We start from the raw sequence: 24,987 nt of genomic DNA, 5'->3' as shown, positions 1-24,987 counted from the left end.
ACCCCAGATCAGAACCAGCGAAGCCTGAACCACCAAAGCGGAACGTGTGAACTTAACCGCTGCACCACCAGGCTGGCCCCTCTATTATTCTATATGTATTTTATCTACCTAATCATCAGTCAATAAGTATATCTCAGTGTAACTGAAAGGAAGTACATTAAATCTTCTGCTTCTTTTACGTTTTTTCTAAAGCACTTGGCACAGTGCCATGCACACAGCAGGAACTGAATAAAGGTTGGTTGAATTTACAGATGAAAAAATTGCAAAACTTATTTGAAAAGACATTTTATTTACTTTTTTATTACACAAAAGGAATATGTTCATTGCGGGAAAACTAAAAAAGAAAAACCTAGAAGATACAAATATTCAAAAAAGAAAAAGAATGTTATAAATCTCTATACAATTCCATTACCCAGAGATCATTACTATTAACATCTCGGTTTTACATGTAATCTACCATACTTTGTCTATGTATGCATTGCATGTGATTTGAAGTGATGACTATGTTTTGTGATTATGAAACCCCTCAAGTTACGTACCTTTAAAATGTACCTCTAAAGGTTAAATGGACATATAAAATTTGTAGGTCTAAGAGCGCAGTATCACACACAGAAGTCTAGCAGTCACCTGAAGTATACTAGTCACCTGAAGGAGACTTGATATTTCTGCTTCCTAGCTCAGAGACCCTCCCACCAAATCCTACTACCTCTCAGTAACCCTAATGCATATTCTCTGTGATATGCTGTCCTTTATCTAACAATTCAAGGATTAAGGAATCCTGACAGAGTCCCAAGGAAGAAGGTGGATATTAATTGTTCTACCTTTTCTCCTTTGTTGAGAAGCTCAGTGATTCCACCACAAGAGATAGTTATATACTCACTAGTTTTAGAAGTTTGAAAAAAAACCATTCCTGGCACTATGGGTATATAATCAAATGGTGCAAGATTATTTACTGGCCTCATTCTTGTTGGACAGGCAGCAAGGATGAAACTTCTAGCGGGCAAGCAGGCATTTTTTGTGTAAATGTATTTTTTGCCCCTTTTCAGATAGGGTAGGCTCAGTAACGGAATAAACTCTAGGAAACTTTCTCAATAATTTGGTGTAATTTTCTTAGGCTGTGTGGTGGGGTTATCCAGCTGCAGGTTTAGCTCCTTATTTTCTAAAACATGCTCACTTCCTAGATGTTGCTAGACATCTTGCAGGAGTATTCAACTATAGCTCAGATAAGTAGTCTTCAGTCTAGTCGCAATTTTATGACTTTTCAGTTAAACTAATATGTGTCCAGTGCTTCCGAGAGGATAGAGAGTAGGTCAGAAAGTTAGACATCTGTAGCACTGTTAACCAAAAAAAAGAAAAAAAAGAAAACAGAAAAAAGGAAACAATCTAAACGTTTAACATTATAGAACTGGATAAATCATGGTACACTTGGTCAAAAGAATACCAAGAAGTAGTAAACTAGAATGACAGAGCTCTTTATATACTGACACGGAATATCTCTAGAATAAATTAGGTGAAAAAAGCAAGCTGTAGAAGTGCATATAGTATGCTGCCATTTGTATTAGAAAGGAAAAAAAAATTGACACGCATGACATTGCTTAGATATGTATAAAAATCTCTAGAAGGATATTTAAAAACCTACTAACATGGTTTGCTTATGAGAGTGGATCTGAGTGTTTGGTGGGCAAAGTAAAAGGACTCCTTTCATTGTATTTTTTTTTTTTTTTAAAGATTTTATTATTTCCTTTTTCTCCCCAAAGCCCCCTGGTACATAGTTGTATATTCTTCGTTGTGGGTTCTTCTAGTTGTGGTATGTGGGACCTGCCTCAGCGTGGTCTGATGAGCAGTGCCATATCTGCGCCCAGGATTCGAACCAACGAAACACTGGGCCGCCTGCAGCGGAGCGCGCGAACTTAACCACTCGGCCACGGGGCCAGCCCCCTTTCATTGTATTTTTAAAATTCTTTTTGAGGGAGCCAGCCCTGTGGTCCAGTGGTTAAGTTCTTGAGCTCCACTTCGGCGGCCCAGGGTTTAGCCATGCTGAGGCGGCATCCCACATGCCACAACTAGAAGTACCCACAACTAAAAATATACAACTATGCACTGGGGGGCTTTGGGAGAAAAAGGAAAAATAAAATCTTCAAAAATAAATAAATAAAATAAAATTATTTTTGAAATTTGAACCATGTGAATATATTAACTATTCAGATTTTTTAATGTGTAATTACATGGTCTAAGAAACTAACAATACAGTTGGAGGAATCAGGAGATAAGTTTTAAAGTAAATGTTTCCGACTGTTATAAAAGAAGAACATCTCAGATTTGGTAGTAGTCAGGAATAACTCCACCTGGAGTGCTAATTAGCAGGTTTATAAGGAGATAATGGTTGGAGTATTACATTCATTTACCTGACTGATGAAGTTCCTCTTCCTTTGAGGGTACCGTGGAATCTATGTGATATAGTGGGAAGAGCATGGGTTTTGAGATCAGGCAGAAATAAATTCAAATCCTAGCCTTTCCATATATTGGCCTTATGAGCTTAGGTAAGTAATTTAACCTTTTTGGAGTTTCCATTTCCTCATCTATAAAATGGGTGAAATCTTGACAGGGTTATTATAAAGGTTAACTGACCTAACATCTAAGGGCAACAAATTTGTTGGTTTACTTAACCTTCTTTCTTTATATAGATGGGCTGAACTGAGATGGACTGACACGTAGAAATTAAATGTCCTGAGAAAATGCAGGTTGCACATGGAAGAACTACCTGTGGCTAAAGTCCCTGTATCCACAATTTAGTTTGTCAATCTCATATTTCTTATGAAAAATGAAGCCTTTTATTACCTTAGAAGTTTTAAAAGTCTTTGGGCTACACAGTTTCTCCTTTTCCCTTTTCCTTCCTTGTCTGAAAGATGGTCAAAAGGAAGAGAGTGCTTTGAAACACATTATAATTATAGCCTAATAAATAGTCCCACTGGTTTTCTGTGGGAAAACATTTATTCTAATGCTCATTTCTAACAAATATACTTTTAAGAGGGATTTTATCCTCTACTACATATTCAGCATGTGAAAAATCAGTGTATTACTTTTCTGTTAGAAGTAAATACCATCTTAAGATACACATATCAAAATCAAGGTTACCGACTAAATCACATTAATACTTATTGATATTTTATATTGAATAAATTGAGTGTGGTTTTATGTATTCACTAGATAGCAGTCTCCAAAATCTAGGAAACTGGGGGTTCCTAACTCCCATACTGACTGTCAAACTACTGACAACAAGTGTCTTAGGTACAGGTCCAGATGAAACAAAGATTATTGCTCAATCATATTTTCCTGGCTATACTCAAGGTTGGTTGCTAGGTATTGAGTACTTTTCATACGCCCAGAGAGTATTTTTCTCTCTCAAATATACTAGGTAAAGTGTATACACTCAGATTTCCTTTCTCTCTTTCCTTGAGATTCATTACATTTGTTTAAAGAATTTAATGAGTTTGTTCAGGGAGTTGCATCAGAAATTATTTTTGTATTAGTAGTAGGAATGACAAGTAGTTCCTTTGTAATGTTGCACCAGTCAATACCTGTTTTTGCCTAAGGATGTATCCATACCAATTCTGGATAATCCAGCTTTGAAGTGGGTTGGGCATTGCTGGGTTTCTTTGTTGGTGCTATTAGATTGGGTTGTGACCTAGTCACACATGCCTTGAAAACTTAAAAAGCACTGAGGATATGGGCTAATTAAGTTCCACAAATTCTAACTAAAACCAACGTATGTGGCATTTACATCAAAATAGTTTTCTAGAAAAGGTACAAGACTCCCCCCCCCCCCCCCACCACCATTTTCTACAACTTATTACCTGGAAAGAACATTTACCTAACATGTTCTACTTATAGAAAACATTGTCCTCTTTTGCATGTGAAATGCCAAAATAAGCAATTACCAACGCAAAGAAATGTTCACAATCTTCAAAATGTTCTTTAAATAAATGTTTGGCAGAATCAATTTTTAAAGTCGTTTAAGAAATCATTATATTCTTTATAGATTTTTCAGATTCCAGTTCAAGAGAGGTGAAATATTAAATACTGCGCAATAGAGATAAACAAGCCTTTTGTCAAAGTTGCAAGAGAGGAGACAATGCCAAATCTTTTGCTTTTAGTCAACCTCTGTTGGCTAAAAATCATATGGGACATTCGTTGGGTCAAAGGACATTTGCCATGCAAATTTCACCAAACGCCTTTCTTGTGATCTTTGATCACAGGATTACTTGGAGGGTGAGCCTTTTTTAATCCTTCCGTATCGACAAAGGAGATAGAGAGATACAGAGATAACAGAGGTAGAGAGAGACCCTTAGAGGAGGGAAGACCCCCTTAGCTGGCCTTGTTTTGCATCATAGAGATCTGACAAGAATTAGTTTGGCTGCGGGACCCAGGGGCAGGTGGAGGACTCCTGAAGGAAGAGTAACTAACAAAAATGAGTCTTTACATCTGGCACTTTGCTAAACGCCTTATGCTATTACAATTTATTCACAACAACAATCCAGTGAGGGAGCTACTAATATCACCCCCATTTTACAGATGAACGAGCTCAAAGTCAGAGACTAAACAACAAACGCCCGGAGGTCACATAGCAAATAAGTGGCAGCACCAGAACTCAAAACTGCTCCAGTTTTAACCACTCTTAACCACCGCGTCAAGCCCTGTGGTCCGACGGCCCCGCGCTGTTCGCGGGCTTCCCCTCTTCCTTCGTGGGACAGTTCCCAGTACTGAGGCATGGCGCTGTCCAGCCCTCAGGCCCACCGCCTTCCACAAACAAGAGAACGCGGCCCCGCGGGGTGATCCCGCCCGCAGGTTGTAGATCTGCCGCACCCAGTCACGTCCGGGCACGCGGCCGGGCGGAATCGCCTCTGGACGGCCATCCCTAGCAGCCCCCTAGGTCCCCTCAGCTCTGCGCGCTGGGCTCTGCTCCGAAAGGCGCGAGGCACGCAACAGGGGCAGCCCTGCCCCTCGCCTCAGCCCCCACTCCCGCCCAGAGAGCCAGAGGCAGATAGGTTAGGCACCCTCACCTGTCCCAGAGGTGGCGCCCGCTCTAGTGACTGACGCTTCACTCCTCCAACCAGGGACTGGCAGGAAGGTGGAGCCTATCTGAGACTGATTGCTTCTTTCCTCCAATCCCCGTGCAGCAACTCTCCAGTTGTAGTCTCCGCGCCTGGCGGAGAGCGACAGGTGGGAGCCGTGTTACCTCCGCGCCTTTGGCATACTTGACGTATATGCCTCCCCAAGCGCAGGGTGAATTCTACTCAATCTCACCAATTCTTGCAGGTCATCAGCTCAGCCGTCATTTTAATCAGAAGTGGAAATTCCCCAACCCTTTCCCGTCACCTCAGACGGGGGCGGGATAAATGGTATTCTTACCGGCCAATCGTACCGCGCGACGTCCTGTGACAAAGTGACCGACACTTTATGGCGCCAATGAAGTCTCCCATTGTCAGGGGTCGCTATGAGTGACCACAAGGCCAACTAATCCACTTTAAGGTCGTGACGCGACAGTCTGAGAGCTTGACCAATAGACGTAGAAAGAGACCGGAAGTTGGCGCGTGGGGAGTAGGAGGCGGGTGTTCACAACCGCCTAGGCCTGCGCGGGTCAACGCAGCTTGGGGGCCGCGAGCCAGCGAGCGGCGCGTGACGAAGAGCCTGAGCGACGGGTCACCTTGTCCAATGATCTGCGGCCGCTGGGGAGCTGCAGCCAGTGGCGAGTGTCGGGGGCGGGAGGCAGCAGGTTAGGCAGTGAGAAGTTAGTGGCGCTGCTGGGACGGGGGGAAGGAGACGCTTCTTCCTCCTGCTGCTCCTCTCGTTCCCGGGATCAGCGGCGGCGGTGGCCGCGAGTGACTCGGCAGCGTCTCCGGCTCCGCGTGCGAACCATGCTGACCGACGGCGGAGGCGGCGGCACCTCCTTTGAGGAGGACCTGGACTCGGTGGCTCCGCGATCCGCCCCAGCCGGGGCCTTGGAGCCGCCTCCGCCGGGAGGGGTCGGGCTAGGGATCCGCACCGTGAGACTCTTTGGGGAGGCCGGGCCCGCGCCGGGAGTCGGTGGCGGCGGCAGCGGTGCGGGCGGAGGGGACGCGGCGCTGGATTTCAAGTTGGCGGCTGCTGTGCTGAGGACCGGGGGTGGCGGTGGTGCCTCTGGCAGCGATGAAGACGAGGTGTCCGAGGTACGGCTCTAGGACCCCCACCTCCCACAGAGCATGAGGCATGCATTCTCTTTGGGCCGGCACAGGGCCCGGGCCACGCTCCCACTGCCCGGGCGGAGTCGTTCTCTGACAGCGATCGGCTTCATGGCGGCAGTGGCAGCGGTGCGGGCCTAGTGCGCCCTCGGCTTGCTCTTCGGCCCGCAGCTCGAGCCGGACTGGTTCCCGTCACCACCCGTAGACCCACAATGGGGAGTCCTTTGGTCTCTGAGCTTCGCGCGGGAACAAGGACTCCTCAGACTACCTCCCGCCCACCCCGCTTTGGAGATGGGGGGGGGGGGGGGGGGGGCGGGGTCTTGCCAGCGTCCCTGCCCTTGGTACTGAGAGCGCGAGCGAGATGGGGAGAGGGAGAGGGAGAGACTGAGACAGAGACAGAGCTAGTCCCCAAAGAGCATTTCCACTGTATGCCTCTCCCCCAAATTGAGGGGTTGGGCGTTTATTTGCCTTATGCCTTACCTGTGTGTTTAAGATGGGTTCTTAATTCCCTTCTTTAGTTTGAGACAGGAGCTCTCTGCTTTTACCCTGAAAAATCACGTGAGTTTTGCACTTGGGACCTTTTGTGAAGTTAGACAGGAAAAGGAAGTTCCAGGGCATCTTTGAGCTTCAGAATGGCTGGATAGCTGAACTCTGGAGATTTTTAGACTTGGAGAAGGTGAGGCACCCTAAGGACACTTTTTGCAGTGACGGAAGTTAGTTATCAGGTTTTTCATTTATTTTAACTCTTATGTGTATACTGGGCACTTTTAGGTCTGAGCAACCTAGGATGGTAGGCATCATCTTTTGGGCTTCAGAGAAAAAGGAGATACTTTATATATGTACTTTTTTCTCTTGACTCTGGCTTGGATGTGGTACTGTCCTGTGATGACTCTTGTTCTAAGTGCTTAGAGTATTCTATTTTGGTTCTAGGGTACCTTGCTCATCTCCTATAACCAATCATTTTAACCTCCGATCTTGGTGCTAAAGTACAGGAATTTCTCTCTATATAGCTATCCTGGCTGTTGTATTTGAGAGAAATAGGAATCTGTATTTGTGAGTTGCAGAATACACTTAGTACACTGTCTTACCATTCTGTGTCTGCACAGGGGTTCCTTTAGATTTAAAACCTTAGTACATTCTGACCCCAAAGTTTTGCTTTGGAAAAAACAGTGTGTTGGTTGTAAGGGAGCTGGTCCCTTGAATGTATCTTTGAGTTTCACTATAAGAGAAATAACTTCTAAGCCAAGATGGAAAAGGATTTTATTTGAGTAGCCAGTTATGAGGAGAGTCTCTGGAGCACCCCCACTCTTGGTCTTGTGGAAAGCTTGCTTTTATCCTTTCAATGAAAATTGATGAGAGATGACCCTACAACATGTGTACTTTTTACCTAGGAAATAAAGTGGGAACATGTTTAGACTGTAAAGGTTAGAGTCTGTTTTTCTTTGAAACTTGTAAGAGAGTTTGAAAAGGTTTGCTTTGGTTTAAATGTGATGGAAAGATGATGTCCTTGATTTTCTGGACCATTTTTACATAATCGTCCTAAGTGAGATGATCATTCATTTGCTTTTATATAAGTATTCTTAAATTTCTTCAGACGTAGAGTGCTAACGAGCCTCCAGAGTCATAAATCTCTAACCCTTGGGGTCATGTGTTATATCTGGGAAATGAACTTTTGGAGTAACCAGTTCTGTGAGGCTTGTTCACATACACACACACACACACACACACACACACACACAGACACTGTATTTCACTTGGAGTCCACGTACTATGTAGTTAAAGTGATGAGCAGAATCCACACCTTATATGTGTATTTTTATATTTATTATAGAAGTAATTTATTTGTGATTCCTACACCCATTTAGTTTTCTGTGACTAAAAAGAGTTTAGGTATTAGGTGTATAAGTAGACCTTATTTTTGGAATGGAAGTTTCTAGGATACCCAGAGACTTTAGCCTAGTCTAAGATGATGCTCAGTATGTATATAGATTCTTTCTTAACCTGTGGAGAAATAAAATTTTGTTTTTATGTTCTCTTTCTCCCATATCACATAGAGAAGAAATTCCTGGAGTATCAAGGCTCTGCTATATAGTATATGTGCCTTTGTGAGTGAACTGACCTATTTTGCCCATGCAAATTTCTTGCCTTTTTTCTCTCTGACAGGATGAACTGTCTTCTCCCACATTATTGCCTTTGAATTTACAGTGTGAAGAGACCATAAATAGTATTCGTCAAAAATCACATACTCAACTGGCATTTGATGAATATTACTAAAATCTGTATTTTCATCTTTCATAGATCTTTTACAACCAAGTATTTGGAATCTAGATATCCAGAGAGACATGGGTTGGTTTATGGTTTGAGCGTGAAGTTTGTCTTGTTTCTTAAAGAGGGTGGGACTAAGTGAGAAATGAGTAAAACATGTGGAGGCGTAGTGTATTTGCTCTACAATTAGTTGAAATTCTATATATTTGGTGTACAGAGGTGTAGATACTCTAAGGACCTCTTTTCTATTCATTATCAGAGCCAGTAGCAGAGAAAAAACAAGCTGCTTTCCCTTGCTGGCTAAGTCAAAGACCTTTTATTTGAAGACGGGACTTGGGTGTTTTAAAAAAAATTTTATATTAGAATTGTGCTAGCTTAAGGAATGCCACCATTTGGGCTCTTTGGTTCTTGTTGTTTTAAACTTTGGGGTAAATATCTGTTTTGTATTTCTTCAGGCATACTGAGCATGTTCCTTAGCCATCCAAGGCCTTGAGTAGAAGTCAGAACTTGCGTTGGATTCTATTGAAATGTATGCATTGTTCACATTGGAGGTCAGGTTAAAAATTCTTTAAAGACCCATTTTTAAATGTTAATTTTAGATTTGTAGTCTTTTTTTTTTTAAGTTAAAAGAAAAAATTCCTAAAGAAAGGACTTTAGTGAGGTTTAAGGCTTAAATTTTCTGTCATAAGAATGTATACATATCCTGCATGTATAGATGTGTGACATCCTCCTATAAAAGTAATATAGTCTCATGGTGAAAAACTCAACAGTATAGATAGGAGATATAAGGTGAAAAGTAAAAGTCCTCCTTGTCACCCCTACTGACCCTTTAAATCCTGCTCTTCAGAGGTAATCAATATTAAAATTTTTCTGTCATTTAATTTTCCTGGCCTGTATAACCCTATGTATGTGTGCATACATGTTAATATACACACACTTTAAAGACAGATATCCAGTTAGCATAGCTTTATATAGTACTAATGTTTTTTTCTTATCTTGAGGCAGTTGCCGTATTTACAATTAGGTAAAAGCGCACAGACATTGTATACAGCAATTTATGGCAAATTATAACAAAAGCTTTGTAGGGAATTTTTTTTTTCCCTGAAAATTATTTTTAGAGTCTAAAGCACAGGCCATACAGAAGTTCCATTATGATTTTCTCTGGTAGGAAAGGAGATGGATCATTTCCTTTAGAGTTACTTGTGATTTATAATCTAGAGTGAGGTTTCTTAAGAGCAACATATTGACGTTTTGGGCAGATAATTCTTTGTTATAAGGGGCTCTCCTATGCATTAGCAGCCTCCCTGGCCTTTACCCACTAGAGGCCAGTAAAACCCACCCAGTTGTGACAGACAAAAATGTCTCCTGGGGGCAAAATCACCCCTGGTTGAGAACCACTGGTCTAGAGGCCACTCTTATCGTCAGGGATGGCAATTTTGTCGTGAATACTATGTATTCAAACTTCAGGTAAACAAGGTGAGTCACTGCTTTTAATAGCATCTCAGGGCTTACACTCATAAACTGAACAAGAGAGAAATTGAAAGACAGGCACTGAAAGGTTTAATGCTATAAATTTTCTATGGTAAACTTATCATTTTTTGGAACTTTTCACTTAAAATGCTGTATTGTTTTTGAAAAATTCATTTATTGTCCATGAAAATGAATTTCTAAAAAACCTTTATGGGGTCTTTGTTCAAGATAGAAAGGACTTTATTCTATAAGTTATTCTCAGTAGTGATAAGATAGGAAATATAACTTTGTATTCTAGAGAGCAAATTTTGGAGACATTGGGAATGTTTATTAAAGGAAAAGTTACAGGTTATTAACTGTAACAATTTGTTGTATTGCATGAGTATCAACCTTGCACAAGTTTCATTCTGTAAAGCATTAAGACTTTACATATAAAATGATATGTTGTTGAGTATGGTTATGTGAATGGTGGATCAAAACAGAGTTCATTAGGTATGGGTGAAGGAAAACCTTTTTGTGAAACTTGAAGTATGTAAGGGTTTTCTTTTGGTTATTATTTATTTCATTTTGGTAGATGATTACATTCAAATACAGTGAAAAGTCTTGATCTTGCCTCTGCTCCCAACTACCCTACCCTCTACACTTCTAATGTCTTATATATTCTTTCAGAATTTCTTTATGGAAATACAAATATGTATTTTTATTTTCCCCATTGTTACACAAAAGATAACATACTGTTCATGTGAGATTTTTAAATGGTAAATTTGAGAAGGATTTAGATTTTTATCTAATGAAAGTGATAAAACTTGTTAAGAATGAAGCTTTGGAGCTGAGTTTAAGCACATTCCTTTCTGAGCTTATTTGATAGAGTGATGATGTACTGGATGACCTCTGAAAATCAATTCTGACCCTCTGATTCAATGATAGGTAAGATAAATAAAATACGTTGCTTTAAAGAAAGCAAAGCAGTTTTTAGAAAGTATTAGTCTTGAGCTGGCAAGTAAAAAGAAAAGAAATGAGGCGTCTACCAATTTTTTTTTTGTCAAATTTACTTTCCTACAGAACCAGAGTTGTAAGAAATAAAATTAGTTCTTTTTTTTTTCTCACTATAAATGAACTGTTTCAATATATCTATCTTCTTGGACCTTATTATTTACAATTTTCCTCTCCTGTTGCTTGTGTATAAAGTCATAGAATCTTGGTGATAATCCTATTTCATCTCATTTTTAGGTAACTGCTACCATTTATTGAATGCTTATTATATGCCAGTACCGTACTAGATACTTTCGTTATTTTATTTAATCGTTTCAACACCTCTTTGAGGTAGGTATTATCTACATTTTTATAGATGAATAAATGCAGGCTCAGAGGAATGATGAATCCAAAAAACAAAAAACAAAAAAATGTTACACAGCTAGTAAGTGGTAAAGCTAGGTTTTAAATCCAGTACTGAATCTAGAACCTATGCTACTATTTTGCTTCTTTAGATTAAGAAATAGGCAAAGTTTTTGGTTACCAAATGCTGTTTCTCCAATAAATTACTTGCTTAGTCCCTATTGAAGTTTTCATATATCTAAAGTGAAATGAGAAAAGTAAGGAAAAAGTAATGAATTTCTCATAAAGATATTTTTTTCCACTTTTTTCTGTTTTGAGATTATGCCCTTCCTACTGTTATGAAATGAATTTTTAAAATGTTCATATTTGACAAAATATCATATTGAAAACGTCATGGCAGGATGCTGGCTAAAGCCTCAAACGTCTAGGAACCAGTGAGCTAGGTGACTTGCCTAGGATCACACAGCTAATTTGTGGTAGAAAATAGGTCATCTGACTCCCATTCTAGTTACCTTACCTGCTAGATTGTCCTGCTGACTGTGTCTCTTCTGATGCATTGTACCAATGAATTTAATTAGTTGCTTAACCAATGTCTATCTCAGACTAGCATATAATCCATAGTTGACCTTGTTGGAAGTTTTATATTATTTAATCAAATTGGTGATTACTGTGTAGATCAATATATTAAGAAGGCACTCAAAGGTGTACCATTAAGTATAGGGTCTCTGTTCTAAGGTAATTTTATAATTGAACTTACTTGAAAAGTTCAGGCCTTGTCATTATTCATTTTAAAAGAATTAAGAAATATTAAAACCACTGGTATTGAAAGGCATATAGAAACTTTGCACTTTTGCCAATATGGGAAACAGTTGGTTTTGTGATATTGTTAATCTCTAATTAATTTGCAGAAATTAAAATCTGTGTGCTATTCTATTGGTAGTTACTGACACTAGTTGGTTCCTGTGAATGAAGATCATTTGCCTTAGGATGATTGACTGGTTTACCTTTCTCCTGGCCAACTTTACCTAAACCAGGAAGAAAGTAAAGTTGTATATAAGGCTCTTTTTTATTTGCTAGCAACTGTTTGTCAAAGAGCATATTTTGCTTTTTCCACTATACACACTTCCGTTCTCGTAAAGATTTTATCTTAATGCATGTTTTCAGTAGTGGAAAGGTTGTTTTTATAAAAAGTAGATATCCCGCTGTATCCTAGTGGCTTGATTCACCTGCATTTGCATCCAATTTTGAAAAGCAAAAGGCAAGTGTATCCCCAGGGATCAGCCCTAAGAACCAAAGAATTGAATGGGAGGACAGTTTATTATGTTGTGAAGGTAAGTTTAACAGTTTGTAATGAGGACAGTTAGATTGAGAACAAGTTTTTTTTTCATTGTGGTAAAGTATACATAAAATTTACCATTTTAAGTATTTTTTGTTTTTTAAAAAATTGTTTTAAAATATATATAACATAAAATCTACCATTTTAACCATTTTAAAGTGTACAGTTTAGTGGCATTAAATACATTCACACTGTTAGGTCGCCATCACAACCAGCCATCTCCGGAAGTTTTTCATCTTCCCAAACTGAAACTCTGTGCCCATTAAGTAGTAATACCCCATCCTCCCTTCCCTAGCCCTATCAACAACAATTTTACTTTCTTTCTCTATGAATTTGATGACGCTAGGTACATCAAAATAGTGGAGTCATAAGGTATTTCTCTTTTTGTGTGACTGGCTTATTTCACTTAGCATAATGTCTTTAGGATTCATCCATGTTGTAGCATGTGTCAGAATTTCATTCTTTGTAAAGACTAAATACTATTCCATTGTATGTATATACCAGATTTTGCTTATCTATTTGTCTGTTGATGGACCCTTGGATTGATTGCTTCTACCTTTTGGATATTGTGAATATGCTGCTATGAACACAGGTGTACAAATGTCTGTTGGAGTCCCTGCTTTCAGTTCTTTTGGGTGTATACCCAGGAGTGGGATTGCCAGATCATATGGTAATTTTATTTTTAATTTTTTGAGGAACCACCGTGCTTATCGTTTTGCATAGAAACTATACCATTTTAGATTCCCACTGACAATGCACCAACAATGTTCCATTTTATCCACATTCTAGCCAATACTTGTTATTTTGTGGTTTGTTTTTGATAACAGCCATCCTAATGGATATGCAGTGGTATCTCGTTGTGGTTTTGATTTGTATCTCACTAATGATTAGTGATGTTGAACATCTTTTCTTGTGTTTATTGGCCATTGTATATTTTCTTTGGAGCAATGTCTATTCAGATCTTTTGCTCATTTTTAATTGGGTAGTTTTTTCGTTGTTTAATTGTAGGAGTTCTTTGTATATTCCGGATATTAATTCCTTATCAGGTACCTAATTTGCACATATTTTCTCCCATTCCATCGTTTGCCTTTTCACCCTGTTGATAGTGTCTTTCCATGCTTAAGAGTTTTTAATTTTGATGAAGTCCAGTTTATTTTTTGTTGTTGTCTGTGGTTTGGTGTCATATCCATGAAGTCATTGCCAAATCCAGTGTAATGAGGATTTTCTCCAGTGTTTTCTTCTAAGAATTTTATAGTTTTAGCTCATACATTTAGGTCTTTGATCCATTTTTAAATTTCATTTTGTTTTATTGAGGTCATATTGGTTTATCACATTGTGTAATTTCAAGTGTACATTATTATATATGTTTCTATATAGACTGCATTATGCTCACCACCAATAGTCTAGTTTTTATCCATCACCATACATATATGTCCCTTTACCCCCTTTGCCCACCCCCCCATCCCCTTCCTTTCTGGTAACCACTAATCTGTTCTCTTTATCCATGTGTTTATCTTCCGCATATGAGAGAAATCATATGGTATTTGTCTTTCTCTGGCTTATTTTGCTTAACGTAATACCCTAAGGTCCATCCATGTTGTTGCAAATGGCACAATTTTGTCTTTTTTGATGGCTGAGTAGTATTCCATTGTATATAAATACACCACATCTTTACCTGTTCATCAGTTGATGGGCACCTGGGTTGCTTCTGTGTCTTGGCTGTTGTGCGTAATGCTACAATGAACATAGGGGTGCATAGATGTCTTTGTATTGTTGATTTTGTGTTCTTTGGATAAATACCCAGTAGTGGGATAGCTAGATCCTATGGTATTTCTGTTTCTAATTATTTGAGAAATCTCCATACTGTTTTCCATAATGGCTGTACCAGTTTGCATTCCCGCCAGCAGTGTATGAGGGTTCCCTTTTCTCCACATCCTCTCTAACACTTAGTATTTCTCGTCTTTTTTTTTTTCCTGCTTTTTCTCCCCAAATCCCTCCAGTACATAGTTGCATATTTTAGTTGTGGGTCCTTCTAGTTGTGGCATGTGGGATGCCACCTCAGTGTGGTCTGATGAGTGGTGCCATGTCCGCACCCAGGATCCGAACTGGCAAAACCCTGGGCCACCAAAGCGTGCAAACTTAACCACTCAGCCACAGGGCTGACCCCTATTTCTTCTCTTGTTAATTATAGCCATTCTGGTGGGTGTGAGGTGATGTCTCATTGTATTTTTGATTTGCATTTCCCTAATAATTAGTGACATTGAACATCTTTTCCTGTGCCTGTGGGCCATCTGTATATCTTCTTTGGAAAAATGTCTGTTCATATCCTCTGTCCATTTTTTGATCGGGTTGTTTGTCTTTTTGTCATTGAGTTGTATGAGTTCTTTATCTATTTTGGAAATTAGCCGCTTGTCAGATATATGATTTGTAAATATTTTCTCCCAGTTGATAGGTTGTCTTTTTGTTTTGTTCATGATTTCCTTTGCTTTGCAGAAGCTTTTTAGTCTGATATAGTCCCATTTGTTTATTTTTTCTTCTGTTTCCCTTGCCCGAGTAGAGATGGTATTTGAAAAGATGCTGCTAAGACTGATGTCAAAGTGTGTACTGCCTATATTTTCTTCTAGTTTTGTGTGTGTGTGTGTGTGTGTGTGTGAGGAAGATTGGCCCTGAGCTAACATCTGTTGCCAATCTTCCTCTTTTTTTGCTTGAGGAAGATCATCACTGAGGTAACGTCTGTGCCCATCTTCCTCTACTTTATGTGGGATGCCACCATGGCATGGCTTGATGAGCAGTGCTAGGTCTGTGCTTGGGATCTGAACCTGGGAACCCTGGGCTGCCAGAGTGGAGTGCGCGAAATTAACCACTGTGCCACCAGGCTGGCCCCTCTTCTAGGAGTTTTATGGTTTCAGGTCTTACATTCAAGTCTTTGATCCATTTTGAGTTAATTTTTGTGTATGGTGTAAGATAATGGTCTACTTTCATTCTTTTGCATGTGGCCGTCCAGTTTTCCCCACACCATTTATTGAAGAGACTTTCCTTTCTCCGTTGCATGTTCTTGGCTCCTTTGTCAAAGATTAGCTGTCCATAGATGTGTTGTTTTACTTCTGGGCTTTCAGTTCTGTTCCATTGATCTGTGTGTCTGTTTTTGTGCCAGTACCATGCCGTTTTGAAGTATATTTTGATGTCAGGGACTGTGATGCCTCTAGTTTTGTTCTTTTTTCTCAGGATTGCTTTGGCTATTCACGGACTTTTGTTGTTCCATATAAATTTTAGGATTCTTTGTTCTATTTCCGTGAAGAATGTCATTGGGATTCTGATTCGGATTGCATTGAGTCTGTAGATTGCTTTAGGTAATATGGACATTTTAACTATGTTTGTTCTTCCAATCCATCAGCATGGAATATCTTTCCATTTCTTTATGTCTTCTTTGATTTCTTTCAATTAGTCTTATAGTTTTCAGTGTATAGGTCTTTCACCTTCTTGGTTAAATTTATTCCTAGATATTTTATTCTTTTTGTTGCGATTGTAATTGGGATTGTATTCTTGACTTTTCCTTGATCCATTTTGAGTCAATTTTTGCATATGGTGTTAGGTCAGGGTCCAACTTCGTTCATTTGCACGTGGATATCCAGTTTTTCCAGTACCTTTTGTTGAAAAGGCTATCATTTCCCATTGAATAGTCTTGGCATCCTTGTTGAAAATCAATTGACCATATATGGGAGGGTTGATTTCTGGATTCTTTGTTTTATCTCGTGGTCTGTATGTCTGTCTTTATGCCAGCACCACACTGTTTGATTACTGTAGCTTTTGTAGTAAGTTTTGAAATCAAGAAGTGTTAGTCTTCCAACTATGTTCTTTTTCTAGATTGTTTTGGTTATTCAGGATCCTTCGAGATTCCACATGAATTTTAGAATGGGTCTATTTCTGCAAAAAATGCTCTTGGGCTTTTTGATAGGAATTGTGTTAAATCTTTAGTTTGCTTTGGATGAGAACAAGTTTAATACAAATCTTATGTTAATGTTTCATCTCAGTAGATATTAAATCAAAAGGCTTCAGTTTGACGAAATATTAGAAAGCATCTATACAGGGAGAGACTGAGCACTCACTGATGTCCTCCCTGAAGCCACTGAGCCCAGTTAACATGGAGTACTGTGCTCTGAGTAGATGTTTCTGTAATATCCTTATCTTTTCCCCTGATTTGTCCTCATATTGACTATTTGTGATTGATCACAATGCTTCATATATAGAATGGGAAGAATATTTTTTATCCTTTATATGATTAGAGGTGAGTTCAGTTTTGGAAAAATTATCTCAATGTGGTATTAAATCTAGATAAATGAACCTGTAGTATTTTCTTACTGATGTAGAATTGAAAAAGTTTTCACATAGGCATTTTATGAAATCTGAATCAGAAGGTAAAGATTTGTCCATTTCACTTGATACCTTGAGTGGTACACTTTCTAAGGACTTTTGTCTCTTATCAGCTTCTAGTTGATTTTTTTTTTTTTAAGATTTTATTATTTCCTTTTTTCTCCCCAAAGCCCCCCGGTACATAGTTGTATATTCTTCGTTGTGGGTTCTTCTAGTTGTGGCATGTGGGACGCTGCCTCAGCGTGGTCTGATGAGCAGTGCCATGTCTGCGCCCAGAATTCGAACCAACGAAACACTGGGCCGCCTGCAGCGGAGCGCGCGAACTTAACCACTCGGCCACGGGGCCAGCCCCTCTAGTTGATTTTTTATCTAAGTGTTTACTTATTCTTCTGCTAAATCTCTACATTTTAAGTTTTGCCTTTTAAATATTGCACAGTTGCTAAATTCAGTAACGTAATGAAACGAAGTATTATTATCAAAGAGCAAATCCCCAAAGGGGCAGTATCCAATTACATTGGATACATTCTCTTTCTTTGTTACTTTTTATTTTGGTATAATTTCAAACTTATTGGAAAGTTGCAAGAATAGAACAAGGAACTCTTCCTATATATCCTTTACTCAAGTTTACCAATAATGTTCATTTTCTCCCATTTTCTCTTTCTCTCCATAAACAAATAAATGATTTATTTTCTGAACCATTTGGAAATACTTGCATACATCATACCTCTTTACCCTTAACCTCTTCAGTGAACATTCCCTGACAACAAAGACATTCTCTTATGTAACCAGTGTGCACTTATCAAAATAAGAAATTTAACAAATTTCTGAAGTATTTTTCAAATTTGAATCCTCAAAAGTTTTAAAAGTTGAAATATAATTCATTTGTCCCAGAATTCACTTTTTTTTTTTTTTTTGAGGAAGATTAGCTTTGAGCTAACATCTGCCATCAATCCTCCTCTTTTTGCCGAGGAAGACTGGCTCTGAGCTAACATCCGTGCCCATCTTCCTCTACTTTATATATGGGATGCCTGCCACAGCATGGCCTGACAAATAGTGCGTAGGTTCGCACCCGGGATCCAAACTGGCGAACTCCCGATTGCCAAAGTGTAACAGGCAAACTTAACCGCTGTGCCACAGGGCTGGCCCCCAGAATTCACTCCAAAAAGTGTACAAATTCAGTGGTTTTTAGTATATTCACAAAGTTGTGCAACCATTACCACTGTCTGTTTTAAAACATTTTCGTCACCCCCAAACAAAACCTTGTATCCATTAACAGTTATTTCTATTCCGCCCTCCCTGCAGCCTCTGGTAATCACTAATCTGCTTTCTGTCTCTAGATTTGCCTAGTCTGGGCATTTTATATAAATGAAATGATACAATATGTGGTTTTTTGTGTCTCACTTCTTTCACCTAGCATATTGTTTTCAAGGTTTCTACATGTTGTATCCTGTATCAGTATTTCATTGGAATAATATTCCATTTTATGGATATGCCACATATTGTAGATTGATTGTCAGCTGATGACATTTGGGTTATTTTCATGTTTTGGCTATTATGAATAATGATGCTATGAACATTTGTGTACAAGTTTTGCATGAATATGTCTTTTCAGTTCTCTTGGGTATATACCTAGGAGTGGAATTGCTAGGTCGTATGATAGCTCTGAGGAACTATTAAGCTGTTTTCTACAGGAGGGGCCCCACTTTACATTCTCACCAGTGATGTATAAGGGTTCCAGTTTCTCTACGTCCTTGCTCACGTTTGTTATGTTTTATTTTTTTCATTACAGCCATCCTAATGGGTGTGAAGTGGTATCTCATTGTGGTTTTGATTTGCGTTTCCCCAGTGAATAATAAAGGAGCATCTTTTTATGTGTTTATCAGCCATTTGTATATCTTTGGAGAAATGTCTGTTCAGATCTTTTTTTCATGTCTTGATTATTTACCTTTTTATTGTTGAATTGTGTTCTTTTAGAAAAAAGTTATATATTCTGGATACTTTATCAGATATATGATTTGCAAATATTTTCTTCCATTCTGTGGGTTGTCTTTTCACTATCTTGATTGTCATTAAAATTTTAAAATTTGGTGAAGCCCAATTTTTGTATTTATTTATTTTTTCTTGCTGTGCTTTTGGTATCCTGTCTAAGAAACCGTTGGGGTTTTTTGTGTGTTTTTTTGAGGAAGATTAGCCCTGAGCTAACTACTGCCAGTCCTCTTATTTTTGCTGAGGAAGCCTGGCCCTGAGCTAACATCCGTGCCCATCTTCCTCTACTTTCTACATGGGACGCCTACCACACCATGGCTTGCCAAGTGGTGCCATGTCCACACCCGGGATCTGAACCAGCGAACCCCAGGCCACTGAGAAGTGGAATGTGTGCACTTAACCGCTGTGCCACCGGGCCGGGCCCGAAACTGTTGTATATTCCAAGGTCATAAAGATTTATGCTTGTTTTCTTCTAAGAGTTTTATAGTTTTAGCTCTTTTTTGTTTTTTAAAGATTGGCACCTGAGCTAACAACTGTTGCCAATCTCTTTTTTTTTTTCCTGCTTTTTCTCCCCTAATCCCCCCAGTACATAGTTGTATATTTTAGTTGTAACATGTGGGACGCCACCTCAGCGTTGCCTGATAAGCGTGCCATGTCCCTGCCCAAGATCTGAACCAGCGAAATCCTGGGCCACCGAAGCGGAGCGTGTGAACTTAATCACTTGGCCATGGGGCTAGCCCCCATAGTTTTAGCTCTTACATTTAGGTCTTTGGTCCCTTTTGAGTTAATTTTTATGTAGAGTGTGAGGTAGAGGTCCAACTTCCTTCTTTCAAATTTGGATGTCCAGTTGTCCCAACACTATTTGTTGAAAAGACTGTTTCTTTCTCCATTGAATTGTCTTGGCACTCTTGTCAAAAATCAATTGAATGTAAATGTGAGGGTTTATTTCTGTTCTAATCCATTGATCTATATGTTTTCTTTTGTTTTGTTTTTGAGGAAGATTAGCTCTAAGCTAACATTCGTCACCAATCCTCCTCTTTTTGCTGAGAAAGATTGGCTCTGAGCTAACATCTGTGCCCATCTTCATCTACTTTAATGTTGGACCCCTGCCGCAGCATGGCTGGATAAGTGGTGTGTAGGTCTGTACCTGGGATCTGAACTGGCGAATCCCGGGCCGCTGAAGCAGAGCATGCGAACTTCAGCTCTACTCCACCAGGCTGGTCCCCATTGATCTATATGTTTTCTTATGCCAGTTCCATACTGTCTTGATTACTGTAGCTTTTTGTAGTAAGTTTTGAAATTGGGACGTGAAAGTCCTCCACCTTTGTTCTTTTTCAAGATTGTTTTGGCTATTCTGGGTTATTGGATATGTTCTTGTTCTCTTGATCTGGTCTTTAGGAGCGGTTTAAGGGGGGTATTTAATATGCTGCAGAATTTATGGCCACACACAAAAGATCCTCTTCCCCCACCCCGCCATTAATAATATTTCAGCTCTTGAAATTTCTCCTCCTCTTGTATATGCTGAAGGTGGATGAGGGAACTCATGTGATTTAAACCTGTGTTTGCCAGGCTACTAGAAGAACAAGTTGTCATAGTATTATTAGTGTTTGGTTTTTTTCGTGCATCCCCTCTCCGACAAAACTTGAGTATATTTTTGAGAAGACATAAAACTGAAGAGGGAGGAGATGGTTGGTTTGAGTAGTTGTAGTCTGAGTGCATCTGATAAGGACTAGCTTGCAAGAAGAATATGGACTGAAGTTCTTTTTCTAGGATAATAAACAAATGGATAAGTAGAATAAAATATAAGATATAGCAATTAGAGTTTTTGCATCTTGATATCTTCTAACAATTGCGTAAGAGGTGTGAATTCAATATTTATGTAATGTACAATTTGCTTGATACCCAAGCCAGTGTAATCACCTGTGTGATTAAACTGCAGAAACAAATCTTGGATGTCACTGTTCAAATGGTCCCAATTATGTTAAATTACTAGTTATTTTGACCCTAAGAACAGTGAGAGTCTGTACTATATTTTAGTACCTGTTTTTCTTAGGAGTTGACTGACAGGTTAACGAAGGAAAAATTGTGGTTCCTGCCCTTAAAGACATCAGTCTTTTCAGGACCTGAACATTTCAGGGAGCGTGAAAACAAAGTAAATTATTTATTCAAACTGTATTTGCCTTTCTAAACTCCTCTCAGATATTAACAAATTATATTTGAGTGTTTGTGCTAGGCATTGTACACTTTAATTGTATCACCTCATTTAATTTTCTCATGATCTTGTGACACTTCAAGATCCTAAACCCAATGTCTGGATCATTGCCCTGTTAGTTGGATGATCACTATAAAGATTGAATTTTAGGGGCCAGCCTGGTGGCGGTGGCATAGTGGTTAAGTTTACATGCTCTGCTTCAGCAGCCCAAGGTTTGCAGGTTCGGATCCTGGGCATGGATCTAGCACCGCTAGTCAAGCCACGCTGTGGTGGCGTCTTACATAAAATAGAGGAAGATTGGCATAGGTGTTAGTTCAGGGTCAGTCTTCCTCACAAAACAAACCAACAAACAAAAAAGATTTGAATTTTAGATATCTTACTTCAGTAGTTTGATAGGCTTTAAGTGGCAGACTTAAAGGGACAATGATTTAAAATGAAAGGATACGAAATCCATCAGCATCAGATTGTCTTGTGCTCACATTTGAACAAAACCTCAACTGCTTCATTACTTCAAAAACTCTCCAAGCATGTCCTGCTTCAGGGCCTTTGGCATTTGCAGTTCACTATCTCAGGAGCATTCTTCTCTTAGATATCTATATGGCTTCCCTCACTCACTTGTTTGGCAGTCTGCTTCAGAGGCTTTTCAACTGCCTACTGTATGTATGTTCCGTAAACATTTCAGGCTCACCAATTCTAAAACTGAACTCATCATTTCCCACTTCACCCCTATCCTTTTTTCCCCCACCTTTGTAAATTGCATTGCTCTAAAACTAATCACTGTAGTCAGAAACCTTGGAGCTCACGTCTACTATTTCTTTTCACCATGCACATCTAAGTGCTTGAGGCCTGTAGGTTCTTTCTTAACATCTTGTTTGTCCTTTTTGCTGTATCCTCACTGCTTTTACCATAAATCAAACCATCATCTTTCACTTGCACATACTGCAGTAATCTTGGCTCTGTCTACTTCCAAGATTATACCTCTCTAATTTTTCCTCTGCCCTGCTATCAGAGTAAATTCTCTAAAGCCAGTTCAATCGTGTTACTCGTTTGGCAAAAAGTCTTCCCATTCCTTAGATAAAGAATAAATCCAAATTCCCTTGTTTGGCATACAAGGTTATTTAGGATTTGGCTTCTATTTTTCCAACCCTATCCTTGCTGTATCCTACTTTATTTGCTTTTTATGATCCAGCCATACCAAATTGCTGTAGTTCTTTCAACATATCAAGCTATTATATGCCCTGGCATGTTTGCTTCCACTACTTTCACTTCTGAAATCATAATAATAGCTACTAGGGACCAGCCCCATGACTGAGTGGTTAAGTTCGTGTGCTCCACTTCGGCGGCCCAGCGTTTCGTGCGTTTGAATCCTGGGCGCAGACATGGCACCACTCATCAGGCCATGCTGAGGTGGCGTCCCACATGCCACAACTAGAAGGACCCACAACTGAAAACAAATACACAGCTATGTACTGGGGGGCTTTGGGGAGAAAAAGGAAAAATAAAATCTTTAAAAAAAGATAAATAAAATAAAAAATAATGGCTACTGTATGCTCAGTACTTATTGTCCACTGGGCTAAATGCTTATCTATACATTCTCAAGTAAACTTTACAACTACTATATGAAGAAAGTGATATTATTCCCAATTTATAGATGAGGAAACTGAAACTTAAAGCCATTATGTAATGTACCTAAAGTCATACATCTAGTAATGATAGAGCCAGGATTTGGATCCAGGTTTCTTGGACTCTAAAGCCCATGTTTGTAACTACTCTACACTGTTGCTGTCAGTGTTGCCCCTCTTCCCAGTCCTGTTGGATACCTTCTTGTTCCAGAGTCATCATCTCTAACTGATTTCCTTCATTACTACCCCAATTGGAATTGACCATTCCTTCCTCTGTGTTCCCATGTTGTCTGTATTTATCTATTGTAGCATCTGTAATATTTTGTTGCATTTATTTGATTTTTTTTGTCTTAATGAGCAGGAATCATGTCTTACTTATTTTTGTTTTCCCAGTATATAATAGAATGTCTGGCACGTAGTAGATGCTTAATAAATGTTGAATATTTGAATGTGTATATAGTGCTTAATATGCTCAGGTGACTTTTTAGCCTAAGAAAAGTATAATGGATTCTATATTATTTTTGTGGAGTAGAGAGTAGGAGTATAGGAAGACAAGGTCCTTAGGTAAATTGACCTTAATAATAGTAGTAGTGATAATATTAACAGTAGTAATAACAACTAATATTTATTGAGCAATTACCACGTGTTAAGCACTATTGTGTAGTTCTACATATATTATCTTGCTTAATCATCAATAACTTTGTGATATAGTTACGACTATCTTTATTTTGTAGCTGAGGAAAATGAGACTACGAGAGGTAAAAACAATTTAGCTAAGATCGCACTGAGTGGTAGGCTGGTATTCTGAGTCCTTGCTCTCAGTCGTTATGCTCTCCTCTCCTTACTGGTATTAACTGGAGGTTTAGGGGTGTATGAGGCTCTTTTTAACTTACTAAAATTGAATATTCCTTTGGAGTATTCAGTTTATTTTCTATTTAGAATAGTAAGCAGAAGCCAAGACTTCTTTCTACCCTCAGTCTTACCCATTTATTATGATAAGGGAAATATAGAGTAAAATTTCTTCTTTCAGCATTCAGCTTTTCTTGGCCTCAGTTGCCAGACACTTCATTCCTTGTGACTTTTCCAGTGAGTATGTGAGCAGTCTTTTTTAAAAACCTGTTGTGGGGACTGGCCCCGTGGCCGAGTGGTTAAGTTCACGTGCTCCGCTGCAGGCGGCCCAGTGTTTCGTTGGTTCGAATCCTGGGTGCAGACATGGCACTGCTCATCAAACCACACTGAGGCAGCATCCCACATGCCACAACTAGAAGGACTCACAACGAAGAATATACAACTATGTTCCGGGGGGACTTTGGGGAGAAAAAGGAAAAAAATAAAAAATCTTAAAAAAAAAACAAAACCTGTTGTGGCACAAATTTTGTTCTATGTGTGCTGGTTAGAAATAATATAGATGTAGCTGCCAGAAATACAACATGAAAGCATGATTTGTCCATCTCTTTAAGAATTCTGGCAGAGAGGAGCTAGTGGGCTTGATAATCTATTACGTTTAATTTGAAATTTAAAGAGGTTTTTTCCTGACATTACTATTGTTGTTAAACTGCGACACTGCGATACTTGTAGAGTCTCTGCTTACTTCGTTGCTTAGTATTTGTTTTAGTTATCCTCCATTGTTTAGAGATTCATTTAATGCAGTTTGGTGTGGTGAAAAGGGTGTGTGAGCTTTGGAGTCTGAAATACGTGGCTTCAGATCCCTGTATAGTTCTGTGATCTTGGACAAGTCACTTACCTTTTCTGAGTTTCAGTTACTTAAAATGGAGATCAGTTAATCTACTTCACTGAGTAGTTAAGATGATTGAACAGAATAATATATGGAATATGCTGATACATATGAGACATTTTATTAATGGTGGCCTATTTTTTTAAAGCAGTTAATGGTAGCTATTATTAAAAAAAGACCTTCCTTTCTCTCATTTTTAATTAGAGACTTCAAAAAAGTAATAGTCTATATTAAAACTACAGTTTAGAAATGAAGTTTTTGTAGTTGAGCAAAGTGGAGTTAATTTTCTCCAGTTTTAAGTTGGAATTAGGAAAAGTATGATGGTTCTCTCTTGTGCTGTGTAAAGCTGAAATCAGCTTCAGAAATTTCAAGATAGCATTTATGGTATTTTTGTGTTTTTTTTGTTTTTTCGGTAGGGAAGATTAGCCCTGAGCTAA

At 39.0% G+C, this 24,987-nt stretch overlaps 1 protein-coding gene and 1 long non-coding RNA gene across 20 annotated transcripts in view; one reads left to right on the top strand and one right to left on the bottom strand.

The window, feature by feature from the left end:
• Positions 1-269: 269 nt before the first annotated feature.
• On the bottom strand, positions 270-2,902 carry LOC138917474 (uncharacterized). Its single transcript, XR_011425547.1, has 2 exons — positions 2,839-2,902; positions 270-2,447 (listed from the first exon to the last, which is right to left on the bottom strand). It is a non-coding gene; the product is annotated as an uncharacterized lncRNA (long non-coding RNA).
• Positions 2,903-5,468: 2,566 nt separating this feature from the next.
• The window catches only part of ANKHD1 (ankyrin repeat and KH domain containing 1), a 127,511-nt gene continuing 107,992 nt past the window's right edge, over positions 5,469-24,987 (top strand). For 15 of the 19 annotated variants that reach the window (XM_070232745.1, XM_070232744.1, XM_070232738.1 and 12 more), the window contains exon 1: positions 5,469-6,206. In XM_070232745.1, coding sequence (XP_070088846.1) covers positions 5,916-6,206 — 291 coding nt within the window. In that variant the 5' untranslated portion in view covers positions 5,469-5,915. The remainder of the gene's footprint in view (positions 6,207-24,987) is intronic. The other 4 variants (XM_005599151.4, XM_070232751.1, XM_005599154.4 and 1 more) reach the window with 2 other exon arrangements.

This window comes from Equus caballus, chromosome 14, assembly GCF_041296265.1.
Source record: "Equus caballus isolate H_3958 breed thoroughbred chromosome 14, TB-T2T, whole genome shotgun sequence".
NCBI classification, from domain to species: Eukaryota; Metazoa; Chordata; class Mammalia; order Perissodactyla; family Equidae; genus Equus; species Equus caballus.
This window is presented reverse-complemented; position numbering and strand designations above follow the sequence as displayed.